The sequence below is a fragment of the Herpailurus yagouaroundi genome, unplaced genomic scaffold (assembly GCF_014898765.1).
Source record: "Herpailurus yagouaroundi ecotype Mexico unplaced genomic scaffold, PumYag 29, whole genome shotgun sequence".
NCBI classification, from domain to species: Eukaryota; Metazoa; Chordata; class Mammalia; order Carnivora; family Felidae; genus Herpailurus; species Herpailurus yagouaroundi.
Genome location: NW_024412377.1, coordinates 99,192,458 through 99,219,720, shown reverse-complemented (window position 1 = coordinate 99,219,720; position 27,263 = coordinate 99,192,458). Strand labels below are relative to the sequence as shown.

The 27,263-nt window shown below is 41.1% G+C and overlaps 1 protein-coding gene across 3 annotated transcripts in view; it reads left to right on the top strand.

The window, feature by feature from the left end:
* The window catches only part of IQGAP2 (IQ motif containing GTPase activating protein 2), a 298,102-nt gene that overhangs the window by 246,562 nt on the left and 24,277 nt on the right, over window positions 1–27,263 (top strand). For all 3 annotated transcript variants that reach the window (XM_040450363.1, XM_040450370.1, XM_040450378.1), the window contains 11 exons: window positions 249–318; window positions 2,526–2,734; window positions 10,306–10,455; window positions 13,199–13,362; window positions 15,477–15,701; window positions 17,391–17,531; window positions 17,872–17,956; window positions 18,405–18,637; window positions 21,138–21,270; window positions 24,463–24,565; window positions 25,081–25,222. In XM_040450363.1, coding sequence (XP_040306297.1) covers window positions 249–318; window positions 2,526–2,734; window positions 10,306–10,455; window positions 13,199–13,362; window positions 15,477–15,701; window positions 17,391–17,531; window positions 17,872–17,956; window positions 18,405–18,637; window positions 21,138–21,270; window positions 24,463–24,565; window positions 25,081–25,222 — 1,655 coding nt within the window. The remainder of the gene's footprint in view (window positions 1–248; window positions 319–2,525; window positions 2,735–10,305; window positions 10,456–13,198; window positions 13,363–15,476; window positions 15,702–17,390; window positions 17,532–17,871; window positions 17,957–18,404; window positions 18,638–21,137; window positions 21,271–24,462; window positions 24,566–25,080; window positions 25,223–27,263) is intronic.

The window sequence follows — 27,263 nt, the reverse complement described above, 5'->3', positions numbered from 1 at the left end:
ATACAACCTTGTTGATACTTTTAGCTAACATATCTGACCCTTTCTTCAAAGAAAATGCAAAAAACAAATAGTGAACACACCACATCTAAATGCTGTCTATTCTAAATAGTGTCTCTTCTTAAATACTGTCACTTCTGGGTTGATTGGTTGGTTTGTTTAGTACTGTCAGTTCTTGACTAGTTCTGAATTCGACAATCGTGGAGTAGATGGGCCTCCAGAAGATCATGACTGATCTCATTCTTTTGCAGAAAAATGAAATTGTGAAAATACAGTCACTAGTGAGAGCGAACAAGGCCAGAGATGATTACAAAACACTGGGTAAGTTGGGAGCATAAATCTTCCTCCACTAAGGATAGAGTTACGTCTGGATAAACTCATCATGAGTTGACAATATCCTAAGCCAAAAGGACATTGAACACACCTACCCTACAGAACATCACAGCTTAGCCTGGCCTGCCTTAAATTTGCTCTTAGGGGCGTCTCAGTGGCTCAGTTGGTTAAGCACATCCAACTTAGGCTCGGGTCATGATCTCACGGTTTGTGAGTTCGAACCCGGGGTCAGCCTCTGTGCTAACAGCTCAAAACCTGGAGCCTGCTTCAGATTCTGTGTGTCTCTCTCCCCCCGCCCAGCCCCGCTTGCAAATAGAGTGGTTTTGTGGTAACTGAAATGCAAATTTTCATTTCTTTCTCAATTCATTCAGCATCTTTATAAGACTAAGGCATTTTTAATCTGAAAAAAAAGTCATTTTTATTAGTCTCTCATTATCCATTTTCACCCATTCCCCCCGGAGAGGCATTGAATACACTCAGGCTTAGAGGTTGCTGCAGCTGTGATATGGCCTGTAAGTGCTGACTAAGAAGGTAGGTGATTACCTGCAATTAAAATACCCCAAAGTGATTGCCAGCATGAAGATGTCACAAGCCTACTATTGACCGATGAAATCTTCAATTTGAGCCATAATAATTAGTAAAGCTGTAATATTCATTTCTAACAAGCTTATTAGCACATACAGAGATAGAAGGTCATTAGGAGCAAGAAGAGAGAACTTGAGACCAAATGAGATGGCTCACATTCTCCCAACTTAGCTACATACATGAGCTCTGGAGCATCTCTCAGGCTTTTTCTGATACAGCTATGTCACTAGCAACACCTTTGTTAGAAATAGTAGAACATAGGGGCACCTGGGTGGCTCAGTTGGTTAAGTGGCCAACTTCGGGTCAGGTCACGATCTCGCAGTCCATGAGTTCGAGCCCCACGTCGGGCTCTGTGCTGTCAGCTCAGGGCCTGGAGCCTGTTTTGGATTCTGTGTCTCCCTCTCTCTGACCCTCCCCCGTTCATGCTCTGTCTCTCTCTGTCTCAAAAATAAATAAACGTTAAAAAAAATTAAAAAAAAAAAAAAGAAATAGTAGAACATAAATTCCCATGGGCATCAGGAAGGGAAGGGGGTCCCAGGATCCAAGGTAATTTCTCCAGTAAAGCCCATCAGAAGCGGCAAAATGCTGATAGTGATGGTGTCTAGATTTAGTTCATGTGAGGTTCATGCTCTTAGTTATTTGTGTTGCTGGTTTACCTCTTTTTTTTTTTCCTTCCCTTGAATGTGAAAACACCCCAGAACCAAGCTGGCAGTTAAAGGAAAATTGATTAGGGCCTCAGTGTAAAGGAGAGGGTGATGACAGAGTGGCCATACCTGGGCTGATTTGAAGTCATCTTCGTGTTGTTGCTTGTACTCCCTTATCATTAAAAGTCCAGATAGTTTATTCATACAGTTTGCCCAAGTAGATTTCACTAAATGCCTTAACAAATACATTTTTTGTAAAGTTAGAGTGCTAGGGATTTAATTATAATTCATGTTCAAAGCACTGAGGAGAAACACTTTTAAACTTCAGACACACCTCTGAACAGTTGAGGTTGGTCTTCCAGGTTCTGGGTGCCTACTCTTGGTCCATGCTCAAAAGACAAGGGCCAGATTTCAATTTCTAACATAGAACATGTGTTCCGCTGGTCACTCCATGGGCTCCTGAGTGGCCTTACAGGTCTCCCCTCATTGGCTGTTTCTAATTCACCTTTCACCTAGTTCCTGCTTCTTCCCCCATGGTCTTCTGGGCTGAGAGGAAACTTTCCGTTTCCTGTTGCAAAAACACAAATCCCTTATCTGGCTCAGCCCCCAGCTCTCAGAGATAACTTAGTTAACATTCTTTCTCACGTTTCTCATCAATAAGGCACGGATAGATAGAACTTTCTTCTCGGTGGAGAATCCTGGAAGCAGGATGCAAGAAGGCCGATAAATGAGAATTAGATAACTAGAAAATAGTGAGGCCAGATGACATCAGTGGTGTGCACTCATTTATATGATCAGTTTCCTTGTCCAGATTTAACCTGGGAAGAATAAGTCCTTCCAGAGACCCAAGTGCTTCCGCTGCTGTGTTTTTCTACTACTGCTGTATTGAGATATACCTGATTTCTCTATGACCGATGGTAATTCCGAACATGCCTAATTAAAACATGCTTGTTCCTTTCCCCGCAGTTGGCTCCGAAAACCCGCCACTAACAGTGATCCGAAAATTTGTACACCTGTTGGATCAAAGTAACTTAGATTTCCAGGAGGAGCTGGAGGTAGCACGGTTAAGGGAAGAAGTCGTGACCAAGATCAGAGGTAATCAACAGCTGGAGAAAGACCTAAACCTGATGGACCTCAAGATTGGGCTCTTGGTGAAGAACAGGATCACGCTGGAGGTCAGTGCGATCTGTGGGGCTGCTGGCTCTCAGAAGAGAGGCGGGGCACGTACGTTTGCCCACAACACCTTTGTCCAGCTAAACTCATTCGGAATCCAGGATGTGTGGTCCAACTTCCTGGACCACTTTTCTCATGGTTCTCAGACCTGCAACATTTTATGCCCCACCCCTAGATAAGATCTTTTGTAAGGCTTCTTTACCATTCTGAAATGAAATGACGTGAAATGAAGCCTGGTTACGTATGTCCCTCCACAATAAGACTTTACACGAGTGTAGACAAGTAATGTATAATAAAAACATGGATTTCGGCCTGAAAAAACATGGGCCAAATGCAATTAGAAGATGTGCTCAAGTTGCCTGAGGCTTGGATCTCTTCCCAGAATAACCACAGATTGAACAGTCTACCAATAGCTGCAGACGAGACTCTGGATACCAGTGAGAGGAGGAACTGCAGTGATTTCATCTCCCAAAATGGAAAACGTCTCTTTGCAAAGTTCACAAGAAGCAAGGAGTTCTCCCCCCACAGAATTGCAGTCCTAGAAAATCCAATATATATTAAACCTGGGAGGAGGTATTTTGCTTTCACCTAAAGCAATTAGATTTGAGACTCAAATAATCACAGAATTTTGACCTACATGAATGACCGGCAGGACACCGAAAAATCCAGCCACGCAAAATAGGGACAGTTATTTACACAGGACTGTCATACAAATCGCAGGACAGTAGTGCTCCCTGCCCCCCACCCAGTAGAAGCCAGCAGTGCCTTAGAGATGTTAGGGTGTTAAAAAAAAAAAAAAAAAAAACTTTGCACATTTCCAAAATGGTCCCTACGGAGTGGGGTGGCCCCCCAAATAGCCTCTAAGTAAGTAATGCTACAGTTTTGTATCTTTATGAAACTTGTTAATGTCAGAGCTCCCTCAAACTATGTGAAAAGTTTCATTTTTACCCAAGAAATGGAAATTTGTAGGGTAAGATCTCTTACCATGTCACTGTCCCAGTGCCACATCAGTTTTCAGAAAATGTACAGGTCAAGAGGGGCATAGGGAGCTGACCTTCTGGAAACACTGAGAAAGCTACCATGCGTCAAACATAGAGTGCTCACTGCCACTGACTTGAATCTATGGTTCTGGAAAACTGGGAGATGAACAGCACAGAAGGCCAGCAGATAAAAGGACATGAACACCCCACTCTTGTCTCCAGCCCTCACAGAGAAATAGTGAAATAGTGCACAAAAAATAAGGAAAGTAGAGCATTTACAAAACAGGAAATGATACTCTTTTCTAAATATTAAAAAAAGTATAGTGTGAATGTTCTGTATTAAGTCTGTTTTCATTATTTTATCCGGAAGAACCGTAGTCCTCTCCTTTTTAAAAATAATGTGTTTGTGTTTGACAAACATGAGAATTTTTCAAGTGTAATATATTCCAGAAGGTCCTTCAGAAAACGCCTTTTATAGCCTTAAACTACTGTTTTACCCCATTCCCATAAAGTTGTAAACAGGAAATGCCTTGCCTTTTAAAGTAAAGGCTAGTTGCAAAATAGTAAATGGTAGAAATAACATGTAGCTTGTTATTCATGTGGATAATGAAACCATGGCAAATTTTCAGGTTTTTTAAATGTTTAAGATTGTTCTTTTAGGCAATCCTAATTGATAGCTTTGTGAAACAGCTATTTTTTCAATTTACCTTTTCAAATGCCAAATATTGATCACTTACTGGAAATTAAAACTAAGGATTATTAAATATATGGTCTTTAGTCTTAGAGTAGCATTTTTAGTTTGATGCTAAGAATAGTACTGTTGAAGCTTTATTTATAATAGTGAAAAAGTGTGAAATAACCCAAACACAAAAACAATAGAGAACAGCAGTAGGTTATATAGCCACGAAAAATAATTTTTCCAAGGCAGGGGCCTAATTCAAGGGCAGGGGGAAGAGTGTGCAGTGTAATAGAGAAGACCGTGGTACTTAAAGCAGTACAATTTCATTTGTTGTGGAAAATATATATATATATACTTAAAGCTAGGGAAAAAATGATTTTTCTTTGGGTGGGTGGTAAAATTTAACTTCTTGATCCTTTTTTATTTTTAAACAGTAAGCATATTTTTGGTGAGGAAAAAATACTTTTTGTGATGTTTATTTTCTTTTTTTTAATGATAAACACAATATTATTTTTCTTAATATTTTTTACATTTATTTATTTTATTTTTTTAATTTTTTTTCAATATATGAAATTTATTGTCAAGTTGGTTTCCATACAACACCCAGCGCTCATCCCAAAAGGTGCCCTCCTCAAAACCCATCACCCACCCTCCCCTCCCTCCCACCCCCCATCAACCCTCAGTTTGTTCTCAGTTTTTAAGAGTCTCCTATGCTTTGGCTCTCTCCCACTCTAACCTCTTTTTTTTTTTCCCTTCCCCTCCCCCATGGGTTTCTGTTAAGTTTCTCAGGATCCACATAAGAGTGAAACCATATGGTATCTGTCTTTCTCTGTATGGCTTATTTCACTTAGCAGAACACTGTCCAGTTCCATCCACGTTGCTACAAAGGGCCATATTTTATTCTTTCTCATTGCCACGTAGTACTCCATTGTGTATATAAACCACAATTTCTTTATCCATTCATCAGTTGATGGACATTCAGGCTGTTTCCATAATTTGGCTATTGTTGAGAGTGCTGCTATAAACATTGGGGTACAAGTGCCCTTATGCATCAGTACTCCTGTGATGTTTATTTTCAAGAGAGAGGGAGACATAGAATCTGAAGCAGGCCCCAGGCTGTGAGCTGTCAGCACAAAGCCCGACATGGGGCTCGAACACAGGAACTGTGAGATCATGACCTGAGCCGAAGTCAGATGCTTAACCGACTGAGCCACTCAGATGCCCCAGGGAAAAATATTTTTAAAGGAAGTAGCTTAGTTTGTAAAGAATAACTCCAGCTCTCCAAAGTAACCATGTGTCTTAAAATTCTTCTAAAATTGGCGTTCATTGGGGGCACCTGGGTGACTCAGTTGGTTAAGTGCCAAACTCTTGATTTGGGCTCAGGTCATAATCCCAAGGTTTGTGTGATTGAGCCCCACATCAACTCCACGCTGAGTATAGAGCCTTCTGTGAGATTCTCTCCCTCCCTCTCCCTCTGCTCTCCCCTGCTTGCATGTGTTCATTCTCTCTCTCTCTCGCTCTCTCTCTAAAAATTAAAAAAAAATTTTTTTTTTAATTTAAATTGGCATTCCTTACTGGGCTGGCTTAGTCAGGAGAGGGTGCAACTCTTCATCTTGAGGTCATGAATTCAAGCCCTAAATTGGGCATAGAGCTTAATAAAAAATAAATAGGGGTGCCGAGGTGGCTCAGTTGCTTGAGTTTCGGACTCTTGATTTTGGCTCAAGTCATGATCCCAGGGTCAGGGGATGGAGCCATGCTGAGAGTGGGGCCCGCTTAAGATTCTCTCTCTCTCGGGCACCACTGGGTGACTCAGTCATTAAATATCTGACTTCGGCTCAGGTCATGATCTCACAGTTCATGAGTTCAAGTCCCACATCAGGTGAGCTTGAGCCCTGCTTCATGTGACCTGGAGCCTGCTTTGGGTGAGCCCCACTTCATGCTCTCACACTGTCTCTCTCTCTGCCCCTCCAGAGATTTTCTCTCTCTCTCTCTGCCCCTCGCTCATTTGTGCCCTCCCTCTCTCTCTCAAAACAAAAAAAAATTCTCCTTCCACCCCTCTCCCCAGCGCGTGCTCGCTCTCTTGCTCTCTCTCTCTCTGTCTCTCTCTCTCTAAAATAAAAAATAATTGGTGCCTGGTGGCTCAGACAGTTAAGCGTCTGACTCTTGGTTTCAGCTCAGGTTATGGTCTCGCAGTTCAGTGAGTTCAGCACCGACAGTGTGGAGCCTGCTTTGGATTCTCCTTCTCTGCCCCTCCTATGCTCGAGCACACACTCCCTCTCTCTCTCTCTCTCTCTCTCTCTCAGAATAAATAAACTTAAAAAAAAATAAACTAAAATTTTATAATAAATAAAATTGGCATTCCTGCTAGAAATCACAGAAAGTCAGTGGATGAGTGAAGTGGCTAACATTGGTTTTAGGCAAAAACATTGGCTTGTAGATAGAAACAGAACAACTGGGGTAGAAGTTTCTTAGAGACATAGGGAGGAAGAAGGGTATAAACTCAAACTACTCTGAAAGAAAATCTGGATAGAAATTAAAAGTAGTTTTTTTAATGTTTATTTATTTTTGAGAGTGAGACTGAACGCCAGTGGTTGGGGGGGGGGGGTCAGAGAGAGAGGGAGACACAGAATCTGAAGCAGGCTCCAGGCTCTGAGCTGCCAGCACAGAGCCCGACACGGGGCTCAAACTCACCAGCCATGAGATCATGACCTGAGCCGGAGTCCGACACTTAAATGACCGAGCCACCCAGGTGCCCCGAAAGTAAAAGTCATCTTGAATCCCTGAAATTCCCAGTGATGAATGTGGTGTATCATAAAAGACTTGAAGGCCAGGGCTGCCTGAAACCCAGGTGAAGACTAATTTTACCGCTTCATTACACCATTTCACTGTGTATATTAGCAGGTTTCCATGGGCATGTTTCTTAACCTCTCTGAACCTTGTTTTCTTCACTCAAAACGTGCTAAATGTTTCCTGTATATTGTTTTTAATCTTGACAGCAGCTCACACTGCTATTATTAAGCCCATGTTATAGACTTAGGAAACAGGCTTAGAAAGGTTAACCTGCACAAGGTCGCAAATCTTACTAAGCTTTGCAGATACCCCTATTTTTGTGTCTCCAAAACCCCAAACGTGGACAATAATTGGAGGGGAAGTTAAATAGCAAGTTGGTTTTTTTCTGCCATGTATTTAAAACCAAGATCATGTGTTTATTCCGTGTATTTGAGGGAATTCAATGGTCTATACCTCACCAGTTACTTGAAGACAAGAGAGCTGGGTTGTCTGAAACTCTAAACCAGACTTCTTCTGGTGATGTTTTAAGACTTGCTGTCAATAAGGATGTCAGGCAGCTGCCTGCCTAGACTTCCTCTTAACCTCCATCTGGTGCTAAGCACACTTCCTTTTGAATCCTGAAGTATTTTATATGTCTGTGAAATGAAGGTGACAGTGTTGCCTTTCTAAAAAATTTCATGGAAATGCAAATCAAATCCCCCTCTTTCCGCATGTGAGCAATTAAGAGGACAGACGTTAAGTGATGAAGTCCAGGTTTTCCTTAAGCTGAGAATGGCAAAGAATAAAACCGCAGACCTGGAGGGCAGTGGATATCACCATATAGAACCATCTTATTTATCTCAGAGCTCCAAGGGCTTTTTCCTACGTGTGACTGAACCAGGGAGAACGGGGTGGGAGAATGGGGTGCTAGGAGGTAAGCAGATTTAGAGCCTGTACACAAAAGCTGACAGTGGTTCTCACCCCCAGGGCCAATTGGAAATGGTGGCACGCACATTTTTGACTGTGAAAATGACTAGGGTCCCTACTGGTATTTGGTGGACAGAGGCCAGGGATGCTAGATGACCAGCAGAACATGCACAGCAAAGCTTTTTTTTGCCTGAAATTCCTGGAGTGCCCCCCTCAGTCAAGCATCCTACTGCTGGCCGCAGATCAGCTCCTCACATGGAGGCTGGGCTAAGAGCTCGGGGAAGCAGATGGAAGAACATTTAGGAAAAACCGTTTTATTGCCACCTGTTCTGTGGAACAGTGACCCATTGTTATGTGACAGAGGAGGCATTCTAGAGCAGTGGCGTTCATATGAGTCATGTGCCCTTGGTGGGTCATGAAATCAATTTAGTGAGTCACATCAGCAGTCCTTAAAAAAGAATAGGATAAAAGCATATTGAAGGTACCAGAGTGTATCCCAGTAGTATGGCTAAGTATTTCATAGTGCGTGTGTGTGTGCACGTGACTGTGTGTTTCCCAGCGAAAGATGTAAGTTGTATTTTTTGCTGTGGATCCCTGTAAAAATGTGTGACAGACCCTTTTCTAAAAGTTCTACTCTTGTTCCTGACTCTTGAAACATCTGAAAGGGACACAATAGCCTGAAGGGACCTCTTGACGATATTTGCAGCCATCCCTTTTCCAAGATTCTCTGTAAATGGTTAAAGGAGCACGATTGACAAAAACTTTGTTAAAGATTTAGGGGATTCCTCTCACTTCTATCTCTAATCTCTGCCTCGTGTATTTTCTTGCAAGTGCTTTTATAGTTTTAGATCTAATTCATTCTTTCAAAGTGTACACTTTAATGGTGTTCAGTATATTCAAAAAACTGTGCAACCGTAATTTCCATAATTCTAAAACATTCACCCCAAAAACAAACCCCAGAGAAAATGTTCTCAGATAGTGTGTGCATTTTATCATATGTGAATATCATTTCAGTTACAAAAAAAAAAAAATTACACCTGTATTCATTAATGGTTATTACCTATTCTCCCCTATAGCAGAGCAACCGTTAATCTATTTTCTATCTCAATAGATTGGCCTGTTGTTGATATTTCATATGAACAGAATCACACAGTATCTGGTCTATTGTGACCTACTTCTTTGACTTGATATAGTGTTTTTAAGGTTCACCCATGTTTTAGCATGAATCAGTACTTCGTTCCATTTTATTGACAAATAAAATTCCATTGTATGGCTCTACCACATTTTGTCTATCCATTCATCAGTTAAGGAACATTTGAGTTATTTCCCCTTAAGGGGTATTATAATAATTGAGCATTCATATACATGTTTTTGTGTGAACGTATGTTTTCTGTTCTCTTGGATATACCCCTAAGAGTGGAATTGCTGGGTCATATGGTAATTCTGTGTTTACTTTCAAAAAACTGCCAAAATGTTTTCTAAGTGGCTATAGTTTACATTCCTACCAACAAGGTATGAATTGAGAAAATGTCTATTCAAATCTTTTGTCCATTTTTTATTGGGCTGGGGTTTTTTTGGGTTTTTTTTTTTTTTTTTTTGAGATGCAAGAGTTCTTTGTATCCCTTTTTCGATGCATACTTTGCAAATATTTTCTCCCCTTCTGTGGGTTGTCTTTTTATTAATAGTGTCCTTTGAAGCATAAAGGTTTTACTTTTCATGAACTCCAATTTATCTTTTTTTTCTTTTGTCACTAGTACTTTTGGTATCCTAACTAAGAAACCATTGCCTGATCCAGGGGGAACAAAGATTTATGCCTAGGTTTTCTTTCAAATAGTTTTAGCTGCTGCATTTAGTTCTTTGATGTCTTGTGAGTTAATTTTGTTTATGGTGTGAGGTAGGGGTCTGACTTCTTTCTTTTAAATGTGAATGTCCAGTTATCCCAGAATCATTTGTTGGAAACACCGTTCTCTCCTTAATGAAATGTATTGATGCCTATATTACATCCTAAAAGCAAATAAGTGCAGCTTTGGAGAACAAATATTGTAAAAGCCAAACTCACCTGTGAGCTGGATTTCCTTAACATTCTCAGTCCTTTGTTTCTTCATGAATGACATGTGGAAAATCAATCTTTCCAACTATGTGTTTCAGGATGTGTATGAAAGAAGGAGATAAAGAATACCATAGTAAAAAGTAGTCCTTTCATAATTTTTTTTTCCAGGATGTAATTTCACACAGAACAAAGCTGAATAAGAAAAAACATGGAGAAATGCAAATACTGAATAACACTGACAGCCAGGGAATTAAAAGTTTAAGTAAGGAGAGGAGAAAAACACTAGAAACGTATCAGCAGCTGTTTTATCTTTTACAGGTGAGAACATTTGCTTTTACTCTAAGTTTTGGATCGATATGTTTTAGATCACTCTAAGTTTTATGGTTTACAGTGCAATTTCCCCCGTGCTAAAGTTGTGGTAGCTGACATGTTTTGAGCGCCTACTAAGTACCACGTGTCATTCTGGGATGTTTGGCATACATTATCCCATGTAATTCTTACTACAACCCTGGGAACCATCAGAAAATAGTAATTATTGTTATTCCCCTATTATATGTGAGAAAACTGAGACACAGCCAGCAGAGGGCAAAGCAAGGGTATTGGAAACCAGTCAGTTTGACTTTGGAGCCCCTGCTTTCGTGACATTATATTATAGTTATCTTCAGAAACAGTATACACCTAATAATAACATAAGTAGATGCTGTCAGCCATGAAAAAAAGTATGTGAAAAATGGATCTTGACCTGTACCAGCTTGCCCTTCATGCAAGAAAAGAGCCAGAGAGTTTGGATTGGGAAATAGGGTATCTTTTTTACTTCATTATTTTCATGCCATTACTCTGATGTAAATGAACCGTAATTCTCTACTGGTTCCAGGGTGCAGGTGAAAGCTAATCAGCTGAGCTGCTTGTGGTTGGACTGTGGTAGACCAGCTATTGTTTTGGTTAATCCCTCATTCACCTCATCTACCCTACTAGCTCATCCACTTAGTCCCAAGGAAACTGAGTAAGCGCTAGTGATAAACAAAGCCTCCCCTTGGGCAGGAAACCTTTCCCCCAAAAGTTCAATCAGCCCGACTTGCCTGAGTCGGGTGTCCCTTTGTGTGGCTGCTTCTGCTTGTGATGGTGATTCCCTCAAGGCCTGGAGGTGCCTGAATCTTTGCCTGAGGATGGCTCTGGCAGGAGGTATACAGAGAACACATTACTCAAACCATGAATGAAGTGTGGTTTGCCCCAAGGAAAGAAGTTATGTTAACTTTAGCAAGAGTTGAGAAGTCTACCTGGAATAATAGATTGTAAAGCAAGTGTAGTGCCACAGACGGCCACAATGTGGCAGCATACAGAAAATGTTAAAACGGTATTGTTCCAGGAATCCATTGCTTAATTAACACCAGCAACCATCCCAGAAAGGAAGGGTTTTTGTCTACCTAAATTAGAAGACTAGTCATGCACCACTTGGAAATTTAATCTTTGGCATTTATTCTTTTTGATATCCGTGAACCTCCCAAATGTATGAGGCTTCTTTAGGATTCAGCTAGTGATGTTAGATTTTGATAGATTTTGTGTCATAAGGAAAGTGGAAGTAGTCATTGGCCTAAGACTTCTATTTTTTACCCTGTCCCATAAGTAGAGACCCACTAATAGAAAGGGTAAAAAGCACAGGAACATATTGAGAACATTCCCACCAAGTTTGATTCCCCAAACAACCCAAAACTGATAGTCCCAGAGCATGCCCGTTCAGTTGTACAAAGGGAAGTGTCTCTTGAAACCGTGTATTTTTCTTTACTTTTCCTCTCTCTCCTTTGGAGACATTAGCCCAAGATCATTGAGGAAACTAAATAAAAGCAAGTGGTCTGGATTTGGCCTTTGGTTACTGCCTTGGCAAGAATTATTAGCCAAAGCACAGGACAGCTAATATAGAGATTGTTGAGTTTGCCTCTTCAGTATGAGCCTAAATGTAAAACTTTTAGGTCATCTGGGAGGAACGAGGAGTAGGATTCTTTAGCTTTAGAGTGAGTTTCCTTTCTCATAATCCCATGCTTAGTGTGGGGAAAGAATCACTGTAGCACTGTAAAGAAAAACGTCCTCAGCTACTGCTTCAGAAAATTTCAGCCAATAATTATTGAGCTTGAAAGTAAATTTAGTAGAAAAGTAAACGAGAATTCGTGTTTTCTTAAAAACTTTGAAGCAAAACTGCTTGGGTGTATTAAGTGAACACGAGTTTCCACATATGGAAAAGTTTCTTTTCTCATCGGAAAGAAGGTGAAGGGTAGGATATTTACTTTCTTTGCATGAATATTTTCCTCTCTTGCCTAAATAATAGTTTTTCTCCTCTAACTTCCACCTGGCTCGTGTAGCTGTGGGAGAAAACCCATATAACCCGAAGTCTGGTGTTGTATCTCAGGAGCTCCACCCTGAGCGGAGCCCTCAGAACTCCACATCAATTTTCTTTTTTTAATTCTTGAGTTCTAAGGTGTCTTTTTTACCCCCTGTCACTTTCTTCTGCTTTTCGTCTATCAACTGTCCTGACCTTCACCCTTCTCTTCAGCCTCCCTACCTTACTCCTACCTTCTCTCTCCTTGGAAAACATCATGACCATCCCACTGTCTCTACATGTAAACATACCCTTTTTCTAGACTCAGAATATGGGATGTATTTCCTTCTATTCATTCAGCAGTCCTTCTGGAATAGTCTGTTTCACTGGGCCCTTGTTTCATTATTGCCAGTATCTTCGGATACCAGATTCTGTTTTCCACCCCCTCTCTCTTCTGTGTCTCCATAATAAATATTAATATGTGACTTGAAATGGTTAACAGTATAAAGTGCACACAATTGTATTTAATTAAATAAACAAATCCTGTTGTAGCTTTCTAATATAACTTCCTGTGGTATCGATATTAGCTGATACCTTTTAAAGTATTACTTTGTGCCAGATACTCCACTAGAGGCTTTATGCATATTAAATTACTGAAGGGCAGGGAATTGGGTACTCCTTTCTGCTTTAATAATATATTAACATACAGTTTTGGGGGGGACTTTGTCTGTCTTCTCTCTTTTCTTTTAGACCAATCCTTTATATCTGGCTAAGCTGATTTTCCAGATGCCACAGAACAAGTCAACTAAATTTATGGATACTGTTATTTTCACACTATACAATTATGCTTCCAATCAGCGAGAAGAATATCTACTCCTCAAGCTTTTTAAGACAGCTCTGGAGGAAGAAATAAAGTAGGTATATAAATATATATGTAAAGATATTAATGAATAGATCATTTTAGATTATCATTATTTGCTAAAATAATATTTAAATTATTCTCAGAAATGACTCATACATATTAAAGTGTATCAAATTCCTTAAGAAATTTCTACATCACTATAGATATATTCATGTACAGCTTTCTCCCACCAGTGATACCTTTTTTACTGCTAAATTAACTTTTGATTTTGCAAGTATGCAACAACTTGAAAATCGAAAGTTTTTTGAAAGTGAGTGAGAAAAAATTTAACGTAATTAAAATTCTGTGAGTAATAAAGTTATAAACAGATGGGGGTAACAATCTCTGCCAAATACTCTTTTTATACTTCTCTTACTGGAATTAAACTGCTTTTCGCTGATTTCAGATTCAGTTAAGGTAAGGAAAAAAATGTGGATGTCTACTAAGTGGGGAAAAAAAAAAAAATGAAAATGCCCTTACAACTAGCTGGAACCTTAACTGCCTGCCTGGCTTCTTAATACCTTAAGCTATACTATTTCCTACAGATCTCTGAAACATATTAGCTAGGAACCTCTGCCCTCAGGGTATCTGTGAACCAACATGAGAAATATATGGGAATGTGTGCCCTGAAATAAATAAGTACTAATGAATGATCCATATCATGTAACAGATCAGAGGGATGGAAAGAAAAGTTCCAGTTACAAATGGTATTGTAATAGTGATGTAACAGGACAGATGGCTGCTACGCTTGTGGTAAACCTAGCATAACATATAAACTTGTCAGAACACGAAGTTGTATACCTGAAACTAACATTGTGTGTCATCGGTCCTCAAATTAAGAAGTAATAAATATATCCATACATACATAAGGAAAGCTCCAGTTAAATTAGGTCACTCAGTAAAGATTTTGTGGAAGAGGAAGTCATTGATCCAAATCCTTGAAGAATATCTATAGTTTTTTATCAGAAAAAGTGGAAAAAGGAAATAAGGCACACCGCTGACAGAAACAGCACGGGCCACAGTCCAAGAAAGCCAGTAGGATCAATCTAGCCAAGATGCGATTTAACCCAGATGACTGGGAGGTGGAGCTAAAAGGCTAGGTTGGGCCAGATCATGGGAGTCGCTGAGTATAGGCCTGAGTGCAAGGCACTGTTTACTTCCTGTGAAGGTGTGAAAGGCCTTTGAGTGGGGTATTGACCCAGCCGCTTTGGGTTTTTAGAAGAATTGTTCTGCTGCTGTGTATGAATAGAATAGATTATAGCTGCCCAGGTCAGAAAAATGGGGGAGTCAGAAGGAAAAAGATGTAGTTGGGAGTGTTAGAGCAATATGAGCTACAGGTATAGAATTTATGGGTGAAAATGCTCAGCAGAAAACTGGAAATGGAAGACCCAACTCCCAGGAAGGAGAAGTGGATTACTCACTGGGCTCAGAGGACAATTTCCAAAGAGATGGTAATTGAAGTTGCAACGTATGAGTGAGGTCTGATGATAGATCATGGAGAAAGACATGAGTGGGAACAGTTAAAATGTGGGAAGCGGAGCAGCAAAGGAAAGAGAGGGAATGACTGAGTAAGGTGAGAAACAGAATGCAGCTCTTTGAGACTGTAAAGGAAAAGGGGGTACAGAGGGGGCCAGTGGTCATGCGGGAGCGTCAGAGGTTGTACAGAGGTGAAAGGGAGGAGGAGAAGGGACGCTCACGGGAGTTGGCAGTCAGCAGTCGAGAAAAGCTCTCTCAGCCATGTGACATAGTCTCAGCCAGAAGCTGCCCCGCAGTCAATTTGGGATTCGAAAAAGCGGAGTTAGTTCTTTGAACCAAGAAAGTTGTTTTTGAAATTTGGTAACTAGACGGGACATAATACTTGCACAGTGGTACCCTGTATTCTTCTTAGCGTTGGTCCACTTTCAGTTCCTTCCTGCCTTCTAGACTGAAATTGAGGCTGAGCACTTAGGTTTTAAGTGCTTGAGTTCCTCAAATAAGGAACACACGTATCAGAAATAATCACTTCCTTTTAAACCACACCATCTTTGATTTTCATGGAGCAAGTCCTTGCTTGCCAGAGGGACCATACACTGTTGAAAACTCTGTACATAGAGGCAAACCACTTGTTTTGGTCTGGGTTTGTTTTAGGTCAAAGGTGGATCAGGTACAGGACATAGTGACTGGGAACCCCACCGTCATCAAGATGGTTGTGAGCTTCAACAGGGGGGCCCGTGGACAGAACACCCTGCGCCAGCTCCTGGCTCCCGTAGTGAAAGAGATCCTCGATGACAAGTCCCTGACCATCAACACAAACCCCGTAGAGGTGTACAAGGCTTGGGTGAACCAACTAGAAACACAGACTGGAGAAGCCAGGTAACTGAGGCCGGAAGATGTTGGTATTGCAGTCGTGTTTTATTACCATTTTTACATGGTTATTATATATACTCTTAAACTCTGTTAAAAGAATAAAATTTAGGGGCACCCGGGTGGCTCAGTAGGTTAAGTGTCCAGCTCTTGGTTCCAGCTTAGGTCATGATCCCACAGTTCATGGGTTTGAGCCCCACATCAGGCTCTATGCTCACAGTGCAGAGCCTGCTTTGGATTCTCTCTCTCTTTCTCTCTCTCTCTCTCTCTCTCTCTCTCTCTGCCGCCCTCCACCCCTCCTCCCTCCAGTCCTCAGCCACTGCTCATGCACTCTCTCTCAAAATAAATAAAAGCTTTTTTAAAAAAGTTTAAAAAAAAACAAAATTTACTATCCAGAGTCAGTTTTCAATTCAAGATGTTTGGGGCGCCTGGGTGGCGCAGTCGGTTAAGCGTCCGACTTCAGCCAGGTCACGATCTCGCGGTCCGTGAGTTCGAGCCCCGCGTCGGGCTCTGGGCTGATGGCTCAGAGCCTGGAGCCTGTTTCCGATTCTGTGTCTCCCTCTCTCTCTGCCCCTCCCCTGTTCATGCTCTGTCTCTCTCTGTCCCAAAAAAAATAAATAAACGTTGAAAAAAAAAATTTTTTAAAGATGTTACTCCCTTTAACATATCCATGCAGGCCACATTCTTGGACTCATCTTGGTTTTGCATGGTATTTTCACATTTCAGTACCAGTTGAGCCCCAAAGCCACAATTTCCGTAATTCTCTGCCTTGGTTTTTCGTCGTGTGTTTCTAAACCTAGACCTAGAAATGGCACACCTCCTCGCCTGATGATATGCACTGTTTCACAACTCCCGAGTGGCTTGCCTGCGTAAGCATTAATAAGCCAGGTGGAATGGGCTTATTCTGGGTGGTAGTTTGTAGATCTAAGCAATCCCGGCTTTTTATTTTCTGCAAAAGGATGCCTTGTGCAATAGTTCAGATACGCACAGAGAATTACATGGATGGTTCTCACGCACTGTCTGTAACAGCAAAAAGTTGGGGAAAGTCAAAATATTTAGCTTTGAGGAATTTGTTAAATAAATGTTTGTATAACACATAGTAGACTAATAACTGTTTGGAATAATGATATATTTTTATCGGTATGGAAAAATGCTGTATAGTTTTCAGTTGCAGGTGGGTAAAATAACCCACTTTCTATAAAATATATATACGTGTGTATGCACACACACACACACACACACACACACACACAAATAGGATCTGTGTGGGTTATGCCTAGGCACCAACTCCCTCATATCCAGGCTTATGGAAGGCCCACATACCCAGAATTATACAGTAGTACCTAGAAAGCTATGCATCAAGATGTGAAAAATGGTTGTCTCTAGGTTGGTATTATTGTTTGCCTATATGCATTTTTTTTTTCTGTAAGGAACATACTGCTTTTTTGTAACTGAAGAGATAGAAAGTTAGGTTTATATCATTTGAGTCGCCCGTTATTTTGCCAGAAGAGCCCAAGAGGGAGCCTGAAGTCCCCCTGATCCACTAGTGACAGAGGGACTGTCTGGGCACGTAGGGCCTCCCCTGTGTGGGTAGAGTCCGCTTCACCGTACAAAGCTTGATTGTAGAAACAGCTTGGCAAGGACACAAATGCTTATTCCAAGGCCCCAATTAATCGAAGCCCCTTGTTGTGTTTTCAGCAAGCTGCCTTATGATGTGACCACAGAACAAGCTCTGACATACCCAGAAGTGAAAAATAAACTGGAGGCATCCATTGAGAACCTGAGAAGGGTCACGGACAAAGTCCTGAAATCTATCATTTCTTCCCGAGATCTACTACCGTAAGTTGTACATGTAGCAACTTGAACATTCTTCACTGAAAGTTCTTGAAATGCTATGTAAAAGAAATCATGGCAGTAAAGAGAAGAGTGTTCCCTGATACTGTGTGACTACTTTAAAAGATTGCTTGTGTTTGCATTTTAAATGCACAACTGTTCTCTAAAGAGGGGACGCTCAGTTACTATCATCGGTGAAGGTCCTGTGATTCTGTTACCATCTCATTTTATGTTTAATTTTTTAAGACCACTGCTCAGCTTTAGTTGACAGGAACAACTGCTATGCATTTCTTCCTCACTTAGCCTTTTTTCCATTATTTTCTTTTGTCATCTGTTTTACATGTAGTTATGGATTGAGGTATATAGCCAAAGTACTGAAGAATTCGATCCATGAGAAATTTCCTGACGCCACAGAAGATGAACTATTAAAGGTAGATTTTCAAGGGTCATCTCACCCTAGCCTCCCCTGGGGGTGTCAGCCAAAATTACCAGCATACCATTTTGTGAGATTTTTTTTTTTTTTTATCTCCTGTATACCTGTGTGTAAAAAGTTACAGGTCTTCTGTTTTTAATGACTGTCAAGATTATTGATTATGCTGAGTTTACTTTGGAGATCTTACACATTATTGACATTCTGCATGTAGAGCACTTTGGGGCAGTATGGTCTAATCAATTCTATTTCTCACCAAAAATAATTTTGTTAACTACACTAGTAATGGGTGATTCTTTTCACTCCCTTTACCTAACTCCTTTATAGGATTCAGATCAGAAAATGATCTTTCTTGGGAAACGTCAGTAAATACTGACTTCAATTTAAAGGAATCTAAAGCTCTTGAGTTTTTTCTCTTAAAAATTGTCTTTTCCTCTGCATTACCCCAGATTGTTGGAAACCTCCTGTACTATCGGTACATGAACCCAGCTATCGTAGCTCCTGACGGCTTTGATATCATCGACATGACAGCCGGAGGTCAGATAACTTCCGACCAAAGGAGAAATTTGGGATCGGTGGCCAAGGTTCTTCAGCATGCAGCCTCCAATAAGCTGTTTGAAGGAGAAAATGAGCATCTGTCATCTATGAACAATTATTTATCAGAGACCTATCATGAGTTCAGGTGAGAGGGCTCATGGCCTGTGGAGAAACTTGGAAGATGATGAACAAGAATAATGTGTGTTCTGTACACAGAACTGGAGTTGGGGGTGAGGGACGGGAGCCTCAGGTGGTGGCGTGCATTTTTTTCTGGTTGGCCCTGTGGGGAAAGAGGAGGGGTACTTATGTCTGGGGCTCCCCGTCCCCCCCCCCCCGTACCCAGTACCCCTGCCATACTGAGTCATCCCCAGATGTTTGATTTCTGCTGTGGACAAAACGAAATGTTTATTTTTCCTGGTATGCTGCAGGCTGATAGTACTTAGAATAAAAGTCAGAATGGCTGATGTCTTCTTCATTGAACTTAAGAAGATAGTTTTTGAGTTTTTTGTTTGTTTTTTTTCAATGTTTATTTATTTTTGGGACAGAGAGAGACGGAGCATGAACGGGGGAGGGGCAGAGAGAGAGGGAGACACAGAATCGGAAACAGGCTCCAGGCTCCGAGCCATCAGCCCAGAGCCTGACGCGGGGCTCGAACTCACGGACCGCGAGATCGTGACCTGGCTGAAGTCGGCCGCTTAACCGACTGCGCCACCCAGGTGCCCCTGTTTGTTTGTTTTAAAGAATGTGTCCAGTGAGAAAGAACCTGCTTATCTGCATCAAACACTTTAGTAGGAAATGGAGTATTTGGTTTTCAAAAAGCTAGGAAAATCCAGCTTTTATATTTCTTGTGTATTGTATATGAATATGTCCTATTCTCAAACCTCTCTTAGCCGTGTAAGACTTAATGTCATTGACTTGATATGCATTTCCAAATTACATCCCTAATCTTTCCGTGGGTACATTTTAGGAGTGAGTCTGGTGGGAAGATGTACTCACCCTGAGCTCTCCAAGGAAGCATGTTCAACTTGGCATTTGTTTTTTCTCTTGTTGCCATTCGATTGGTAGTAGGTCATAGAAATAAGACACAAATATGGACTCTTTGACTCCTCACTTGGAAAATTCATTTCCCATTCCTCAGTTTCCTCTGGAATAGTGATTTATCTACTCACAGGTAGTTCCTGATCACTGTTCTCTCTTTAGAATTGTGGCCTCTTGGGAGCCTGGGTGGCTCAGTTGGTTAAGCATCCGACTTTGGCTCAGGTCATGATTTCACGGTTTGTGAGTTCAAGCCCCGCGTCAGGCTCTGTACTGACAACTCGGAACCTGGAGCCTGCGTTGGAGTCTGTGTCTCCCTCTGTCTCTGCCCCTTCCCCGCTCATGTTCTTTCTCTCACAAAAAGAAATAAACATTAAAAAAAAAAAACAGAGAAAAAGAATTGTGACCTCTTGTGAGAAAACTCCCTCCAAATCCTCTTACTACAGGAAGTTTTGATTTCTCAAGCTGCTAATTTTAGTTCTTCTCACGGATGAATAAAGTACTATTTGTTGCATATCCTTATCTGCTATTACAGCTTCCCTTTACTTCCTTTCTTCTCAGATTATTGTTATCAAATATCTATGGTTCCAGCTCTTCAAAAAGAAAGCAAACCAAAGTCCCCCCTCACTTCCTTAAAATTCATACTTTTTCCTCTGACACTTGTATTTATCCTATGTGTTGCTCAGCAACCTGTTAAAAGTGTCAATGTCAAAGCGTAGAAAGACCAGCTGTCACCTGGAAACATGTTCTTCCCCCCGACCAACATGGCTGTTTGCCATTTAACCTCTTCAGCCTTGGGCTGAGAAGGTAGAGGTCTTTTCTGGTGTATAAGCCTTGGGTACCTTAGGAGATAAACCAAGGATAATTTCAGACGTACGAAAATTTACTACATTATAGACGAAAATACCTTCTCTACCTGTACAAAGGATCATTCCTAAACCATGATCAGATTACCTGGCTTTCTTGATCCCTCTAAATTTGCTATTGTTGAAAGAGCAGACTTGTTAGACTCTGACTACTGGAGGAATGGGACCTTGTATGTATTTGTGGGTCTAGCCTTAACAGTCTTTCCCTTGGCCAGCAACCGTTGTTTGGATCAACTGGGAGTAGAGTAGGCTTAACTCGAATTTCTGTCAGGTTGGCAACAGACGCTCTGAAGGATTATTAGTCCCAGGAGTTTGTGCTATGTAAAGTAGCACATTTGATGAATTGCTTTTCAGATTATTTTCTCTAGAAAGACTTGATTCTTAGATCAAAGATTATCAGTCTCGACTTTTGTGTTTAAATTTCAGGGGCCCCACTTTCAAAATAACATTTTTTTAAATAACCTGCCCCATAATTGGCTTACCCTGAGTCACTAATAGAACCGGGACCCTCTTTCTCTCTGCGTTCCTGTCTGAAGAGCTGGGTCCAACGTCCAGAAACATGGACTCAGCTTCCATAGCTAGGCGCCAGTCTGGAAGATACTATAAGAAATCCTCACGCAACCACAGTTTGGGAGAACAAAGCCCTAATCCTAATTCATGAGTTCCTCAGTGTTGGTTTGCCTCAGAAATTTGCACCCTGTCTTAAGAATTTGTTTTTGTTTTTTTGTTTTTTTTTTTTGTTAGGAAATATTTCAAAGAAGCCTGTAATGTCCCTGAGCCAGAAGAAACATTTAATGTGGATAAATACACAGATGTGGTGACAGTCAGCAAACCCGTCATTTATATTTCAGTTGAAGAAATCATCAGCACACATTCAGTAAGTGGGGTTGGAGAAGGGTCTTAGCAGTAGACCCACGGTTCGGACGCCATTATCTTGAAAATGCTTAGTTTTTACCAGACTTAACTGTAAGCATGTGCTAGTAATACTTATACTCTGAATACTAAGAAACCTTTGGTTATTTATTCCCTGACATTTGTACATGGATACAACTCCTTTTCCTAAACAAGTTACGTTTACTTTTTACATGGTATGTTTATTCCCTCTTGTGCATAATAAAACTCCTTCACCCAAACAAGGAAAGTTTACTTCTTACTTAATCCATTGTAAATGTGAAGATTAAGCCCTGAGCAGGGACAGGCCCTAATATTCCCCCACCCATCAGGGATACACTGCCTGGACCCCCCACACGATTTCTCTCTCCCTTTCAAGAATCTTCCCAGCTTTTCCAGTAAAATTCTGGGACAATGACAATATTCTCTCTAGTGGTGGACGTATAGAGAGGTCAAATAAGCAGGCTGCTTGAGATTAGGCAAGAGGAGACACCGCACCCAACATTAGCCACCTGCGAAGAATCATTTCTTTTGTTCCGGAAAACCCCATTTCTCACAGGCAGTTTCATAGTCTCTGCTATGTCATAATGTCTCCATCCAGATGGCGTGCAAACATTATTGCAATCAGCCATAAAAGGAGCATTAGGCATCTGTTGGGTCAGGGCCTTTAGCTCAGCATGGGAAGCCTTCGATGGCCTCTCAGTCATTTGAACTAAGAAGGCCAAGCATTGAGAGGTTTCTTTTGTTTTGTTTTGTTTTGTTTTGTTTTGTTTTGTTTTGTTTTGTTTTTAGATCATTTGGTACATATTTCCTTTTATCCTAAAAGAGAATGCTTTTAAAATAGCTTTGGACCTTGCTACTCCAAAGTCTTGAGAACTTGTTAGCAATGTACCCCAGACCTGCATTCTTTTTTTTTTTAAAGATTTTGTTTTTAAGTAATCCCTACACCCAGTGTGGGACTTGAATCCACAACCCCAGGATCCAGATTCATGTGCTTTAACCGCCTGAGCCAGCCAAGTGCCCTCAGAACGGGCATTCTAACAAGAACCCAAGTTCTGCAGATACATACTGGAGATGAAGAAGCCTGGTTAAGGATATCCCCAGTGTGGATTATACCCACACGTAGGAGGAAAGCATAACAGATACACAGCTCTGAAAGGTCCTAGGTACACTAACAAGTGGCAAGGTCGGCTGCTTAAAATTTCAGGCTTTATTATTAAGCTCTTCCCAGAAACAAAATCCTGAGTACAGGCTTGGAAGAAAGACTGCATCTCCTTTCTATTTCCCTGTTTTACCGCTGGAACAGAGAATCTCCGTGTTTTGAGTGATCCTAAACTAAGGCAGGTCTGAATGACCAGCTGAAGGAGTGAGTCGGCTGATTAAATGAGAGGCTATACTTCTTTGCTCTCTGTATAAACACTGGAAATCACAAAACGTGTGCAAGCAGCGCAACATTTGTAATGGCAATTTTCTAATGATCAAGTGGTCTCATTCCTATTTGAGCAACGAGTCTGTTGTCTCTTTTTATGGTAGATAATCCATCTCCAAAAAATGTCCGCATGCTGGCTACGCGTTTGCTGAGGGCAGTATCCTCATGCGGATACAGTGGTGGGGAGTTCTCTGTTAGAATGAGACATTCTTTCCCAGGCATAGCAGAGGAAAAAATGTTACTGTATTAATTTACATTGTTACTCTTTAAGGAGAAATGGTCTGTTCTGTTCTGTTAGCCAAACTTTAAAACAGAATCCAATCCTGGGAAATACAGTTTGTGACCAATCTGGATTTTCCTCACAGATTGGAAGCAGATGTAATAACGTGGGAGGAAAGTAATTGCAGAGAAAAACTGTCTGTTGACTGTCTGTCTGAAATGAAGAGGTGTCCACAACCAGGCATAACAGCAGTTCACTTGGCCCAGCCTGTGGCCACATGCTTGCCCCTTGTCCTCTAAGGAACATGTAGAACCTCCAAACGCTCTTTAAAAAGACACTTTTGAGAAACGTGCATGTTCTGTAATTACCAGCCTAAAGGGTAGAAGCTAGCTGCCTAAATTTTTCATTCTCCAGAGAAAGCAGCCACATCAGCTCTCCTATCCCCTCAGAGAACAAGGGCATAAATGTATCCATCTTACTTTGTTTTGTCTCTAACTTACTTTCCCCCCCAAAAATAGATATACTACCCTTCCAGATTTTACTGTGACATTATATCACCTCTATTACTTGTGTAATGTCTTCGCTTGCCTTTGATCCTTGTGGGGATTATGTACCTGAGGAAACACATCTGGGCCTCAGGCCAAGGAACTATATGGTCATTTCTGCCACCCCTACCCTTGAAAGATCTTCAATGCCAGGCAGATTAAAATAGCTTATAGTGGTGATTTTTTTTTAATATCCATAGTGTTTGATTACTGCATAATTTTTCCGTGAAGAGATATGGAAATGCCTTTCCAGTTTGTTACCAGTGTTAGCCAAGGGACTTCTGCCTCATTTTAGGCTTTTTCCTCCCCAACTTTGACCTTTCCTCTAAAGGCAGACTGGAGCACAGGGGTCAAAGTAGAAGTAGAAGGCTGCTCCTTGGCACACCTCACATGATCTTGCTAAAAGATGGTTTGTGAACACCTTTCACTGAGCTACAGTTTCTTCTTTATCTCCCTTTGGGATAAAATTAAAAACTGTGTCACCTCCCTGAGGTCTCTGATTTGAATAAATGTCAGACTTGTGGGGCACCTGTGTGGCTCATTTGGTTAAGCATCCAACTTCAGCTCAGGGCATAGATCTCATGGTTCGTGGGTTCGAGCCCTGAGTCTGAAGCCTGCTTCAGATTCTGTGTCTCCCTCTCACCCTGCCCCCCACTTGTGCTCTTATCTGCCTCTCAAAGATAAATGAACATTAAAACATTAAAAAAATAAATAAATGTCTGACTTGTAATTAAGATTCTAAACAATAGGGGTCCCTGCTTGGCTCATTCAGTAGAGCACATGACTCTTGATCTCAAGGTCATGAGGTTATGCCCCATGTTGGGCATAAAGCTTACTTTGAAAAAGTAAAAATAAGATTAAAACAACATGAGAAGAAAATTATCTTGGAAAACTGGAAAGGGAACTTGATGTAAAAATGGTAGCACTTAAGAATTTACTTTTATTTGTGTGTGTGTGTGTGTGTTTATTGCTTTATTGCTTTAGCTCCTGCTGGAACACCAGGATGCAATTGCTCCTGATAAACAGGACTTGCTGAATGAATTGTTGGAATTGCTGGGAGAGGTTCCTAGTGTGGAATCTTTTCTTGGTAAGAGCTTCTTCCTTCTGCTTATCCTGTGGTTGACATTTAGTTGTTTAGTTTTCCTAGTCTCGATCAAAAAAATCTTAATATTCAACTTTATTTAAGAAGATAACGACAGGGGCGCCTGGGTGGCTCATTCAGTTAAGTGTCTAACTCTTGATTTCGGTTCAGGTCGTGATCTCACAGTTTGTGAGATCGAGCCCTGCATCAGGCTCTGTGCTGTTAGAGCACAGAGCCTGCTTGGGATTCTCTCTCTCTTCTCTCTGTCTGCCTCTCTCCAACCCCTGCCCTCACCATGCTCGCTTGCTCGCTCGCTCGCTCTCTCTCTATATCAAAATTAATTTTTAAAAAAAAGAAACTTCAAAAAAAATAAAAGCCTCTTGCTGTATATTAGAAATTTTTTTTATGAAGACCGTTATCTCCTGTACAACTGAGCCTTTCCTGTAAACCTTTATCTTGGGTTGCTGACGCCACCATCACAATGAGCAAATGGTAAGAGTAACAATGTTTTCTTTCTACAGGGGAAGGAGCAGTTGACCCCAATGACCCCAACAAGGCAAATACACTAAGCCAACTCTCAAAGATTGAGATCTCCCTTTATTTGACAAGCAAGTACAACATAGGGGACGGTGAAGCTGTTGATGGCCAGAGCCTCATGATAAAGTAAGTTTGGGGCTCAGCGGGCACATGTCTCCGATTATGCGTCTTCAACTATGCAAGTTGAAATAGACTGAATCCCCAAATCATCTTAGTATATCTAAATATTAAAATACATTATTCATCAAACATCTAACCAAACAAAGGATATAGAGTATCATTTAAAAGGGAACAAAATACGGGGCGCCTGGGTGGCGCAGTCGGTTAAGCGGCCGACTTCAGCCAGGTCACGATCTCGCGGTCCGGGAGTTCGAGCCCCGCGTCAGGCTCTGGGCTGATGGCTCGGAGCCTGGAGCCTGTTTCCGATTCTGTGTCTCCCTCTCTCTCTGCCCCTCCCCCGTTCATGCTCTGTCTCTCTCTGTCCCAAAAATAAATAAAAAACGTTGAAAAAAAAAATTTAAAAGGGAACAAAATACAATTTGTAATTTAGTTTATAATAGTTTATAAAGGCTATTTTTTTGTTTGTTTGTTTGTTTGCCATGGAGCAGTTTTATTCCTTTCTTTTAAGAAACAAAGTGATTGATTCTGCCTGTAAAAATCCTTAGATAACTGAAGGGAAATAAGTGTTTCAGAGTGGTGAAAAGATTGGCAAGGAAGTGCCTTAAACCAAATTTAATGTCTGGCATAAAATATCTACAGAAAAGGCACACACATGGTTAGATATCCCACTGTCATTTGATTTATTAACTTGGTCTCCTATTAAACTAAGCCTGGATATGTTTACCAGCTTTGACTTACATCCTACTTCCTGCCCAAAGATTTCAAATGAAGCATCCACACTTTTAATTTTACCGCATTGGTTCCATCAAGGCTTCTTAGATATCCCACACCAGTCCTTTACATAAAGAATGAGAAAGAATGAGGTACATCACCGTAAATCAAAACACCATAAACCAAAATGCTTGCTCAGCAACCAATATGGCTTTTAAGAACTTAAGTACACAGGGACGCCTGGGTGGCTCAGTCGGTTAAGCGTCCGACTTCAGCTCAGGTCACGATCTCACGGTCCGTGAGTTCGAGCCCCGCGTCGGGCTCTGTGCTGACGGCTCAGAGCCTGGAGCCTGCTTCCGATTCTGTGTCTCCCTCTCTCTCTGCCCCTCCCCCATTCATGCTCTGTCTCTCTCTGTCTCAAATAAATAAACGTTTAAAAAAAATTAAAAAAAAAACTTACGTAAACAAGGATACATATTCTATGAGTGATGTGTTGGAGTGAGGTGGAGAATGGACGTAGAAACGGTGACCAAAATGGAATACTTATGTATGTAAATAATACTTGACACATTACTTCCAAGTTACACATCCAGAGTTCTGACATGGTTTTCATTTGTAACAAGAGCTTTCTATTCTGCTGCTGACATGATTCAAACAGCACTCATTTCCAGTTAATTTTTTCCCAGATATTCACACTCATCCATAAAAATGGTGGTGGGGGGGGCACTTGTTCATTGTCCTGTGCTGCAATGTGTGCTTCTTCTAATTAGGCTTGATTATTTTGTCCTCAGATCATCTAAGGCTTCATGCATTCATGTAGCAGATCTTTTGAGGACCTGTTCTGTATCCATGGCCCTGGCTTCACGCTGGGGAGACAGCAGTAAGAAGCCATTAGCAGTCCCTGCTTCCCAGGGGTCTAAAGTCTGATGGTGGGGAGTACAGCTCAATTGCAGGACAGAAGCCAAGCTGCAGAACTCTTACACACTCTTGGCCTCTTAAAAGTTGAAGGTACTTCCTTAGACTGCTGATTACCAACTCATATTGAATTTACAAAGAGACAACACAGGGCAGGGCAACAGAGACGGGGGAAGCTATGCAATCTGTTCCCTGGGTTCCTCTGAGAAATTGCCAATTATAAAGGTAACTGGAAATGCAGAGACTCTGTGGTTCTGCCATGCAAATTAAATTAGGGCAAGTATCCTATGATCTCATATGCTTTGTCCTTAGAAGTAATGGGAAGAAATGTTTTCATAATTGGTTTTGTCTGTTAGTTGAACATCATTTTCTAAATGCATTCAACTCACTTGTAGGCATTAATGAATGGAAATCACAAAGT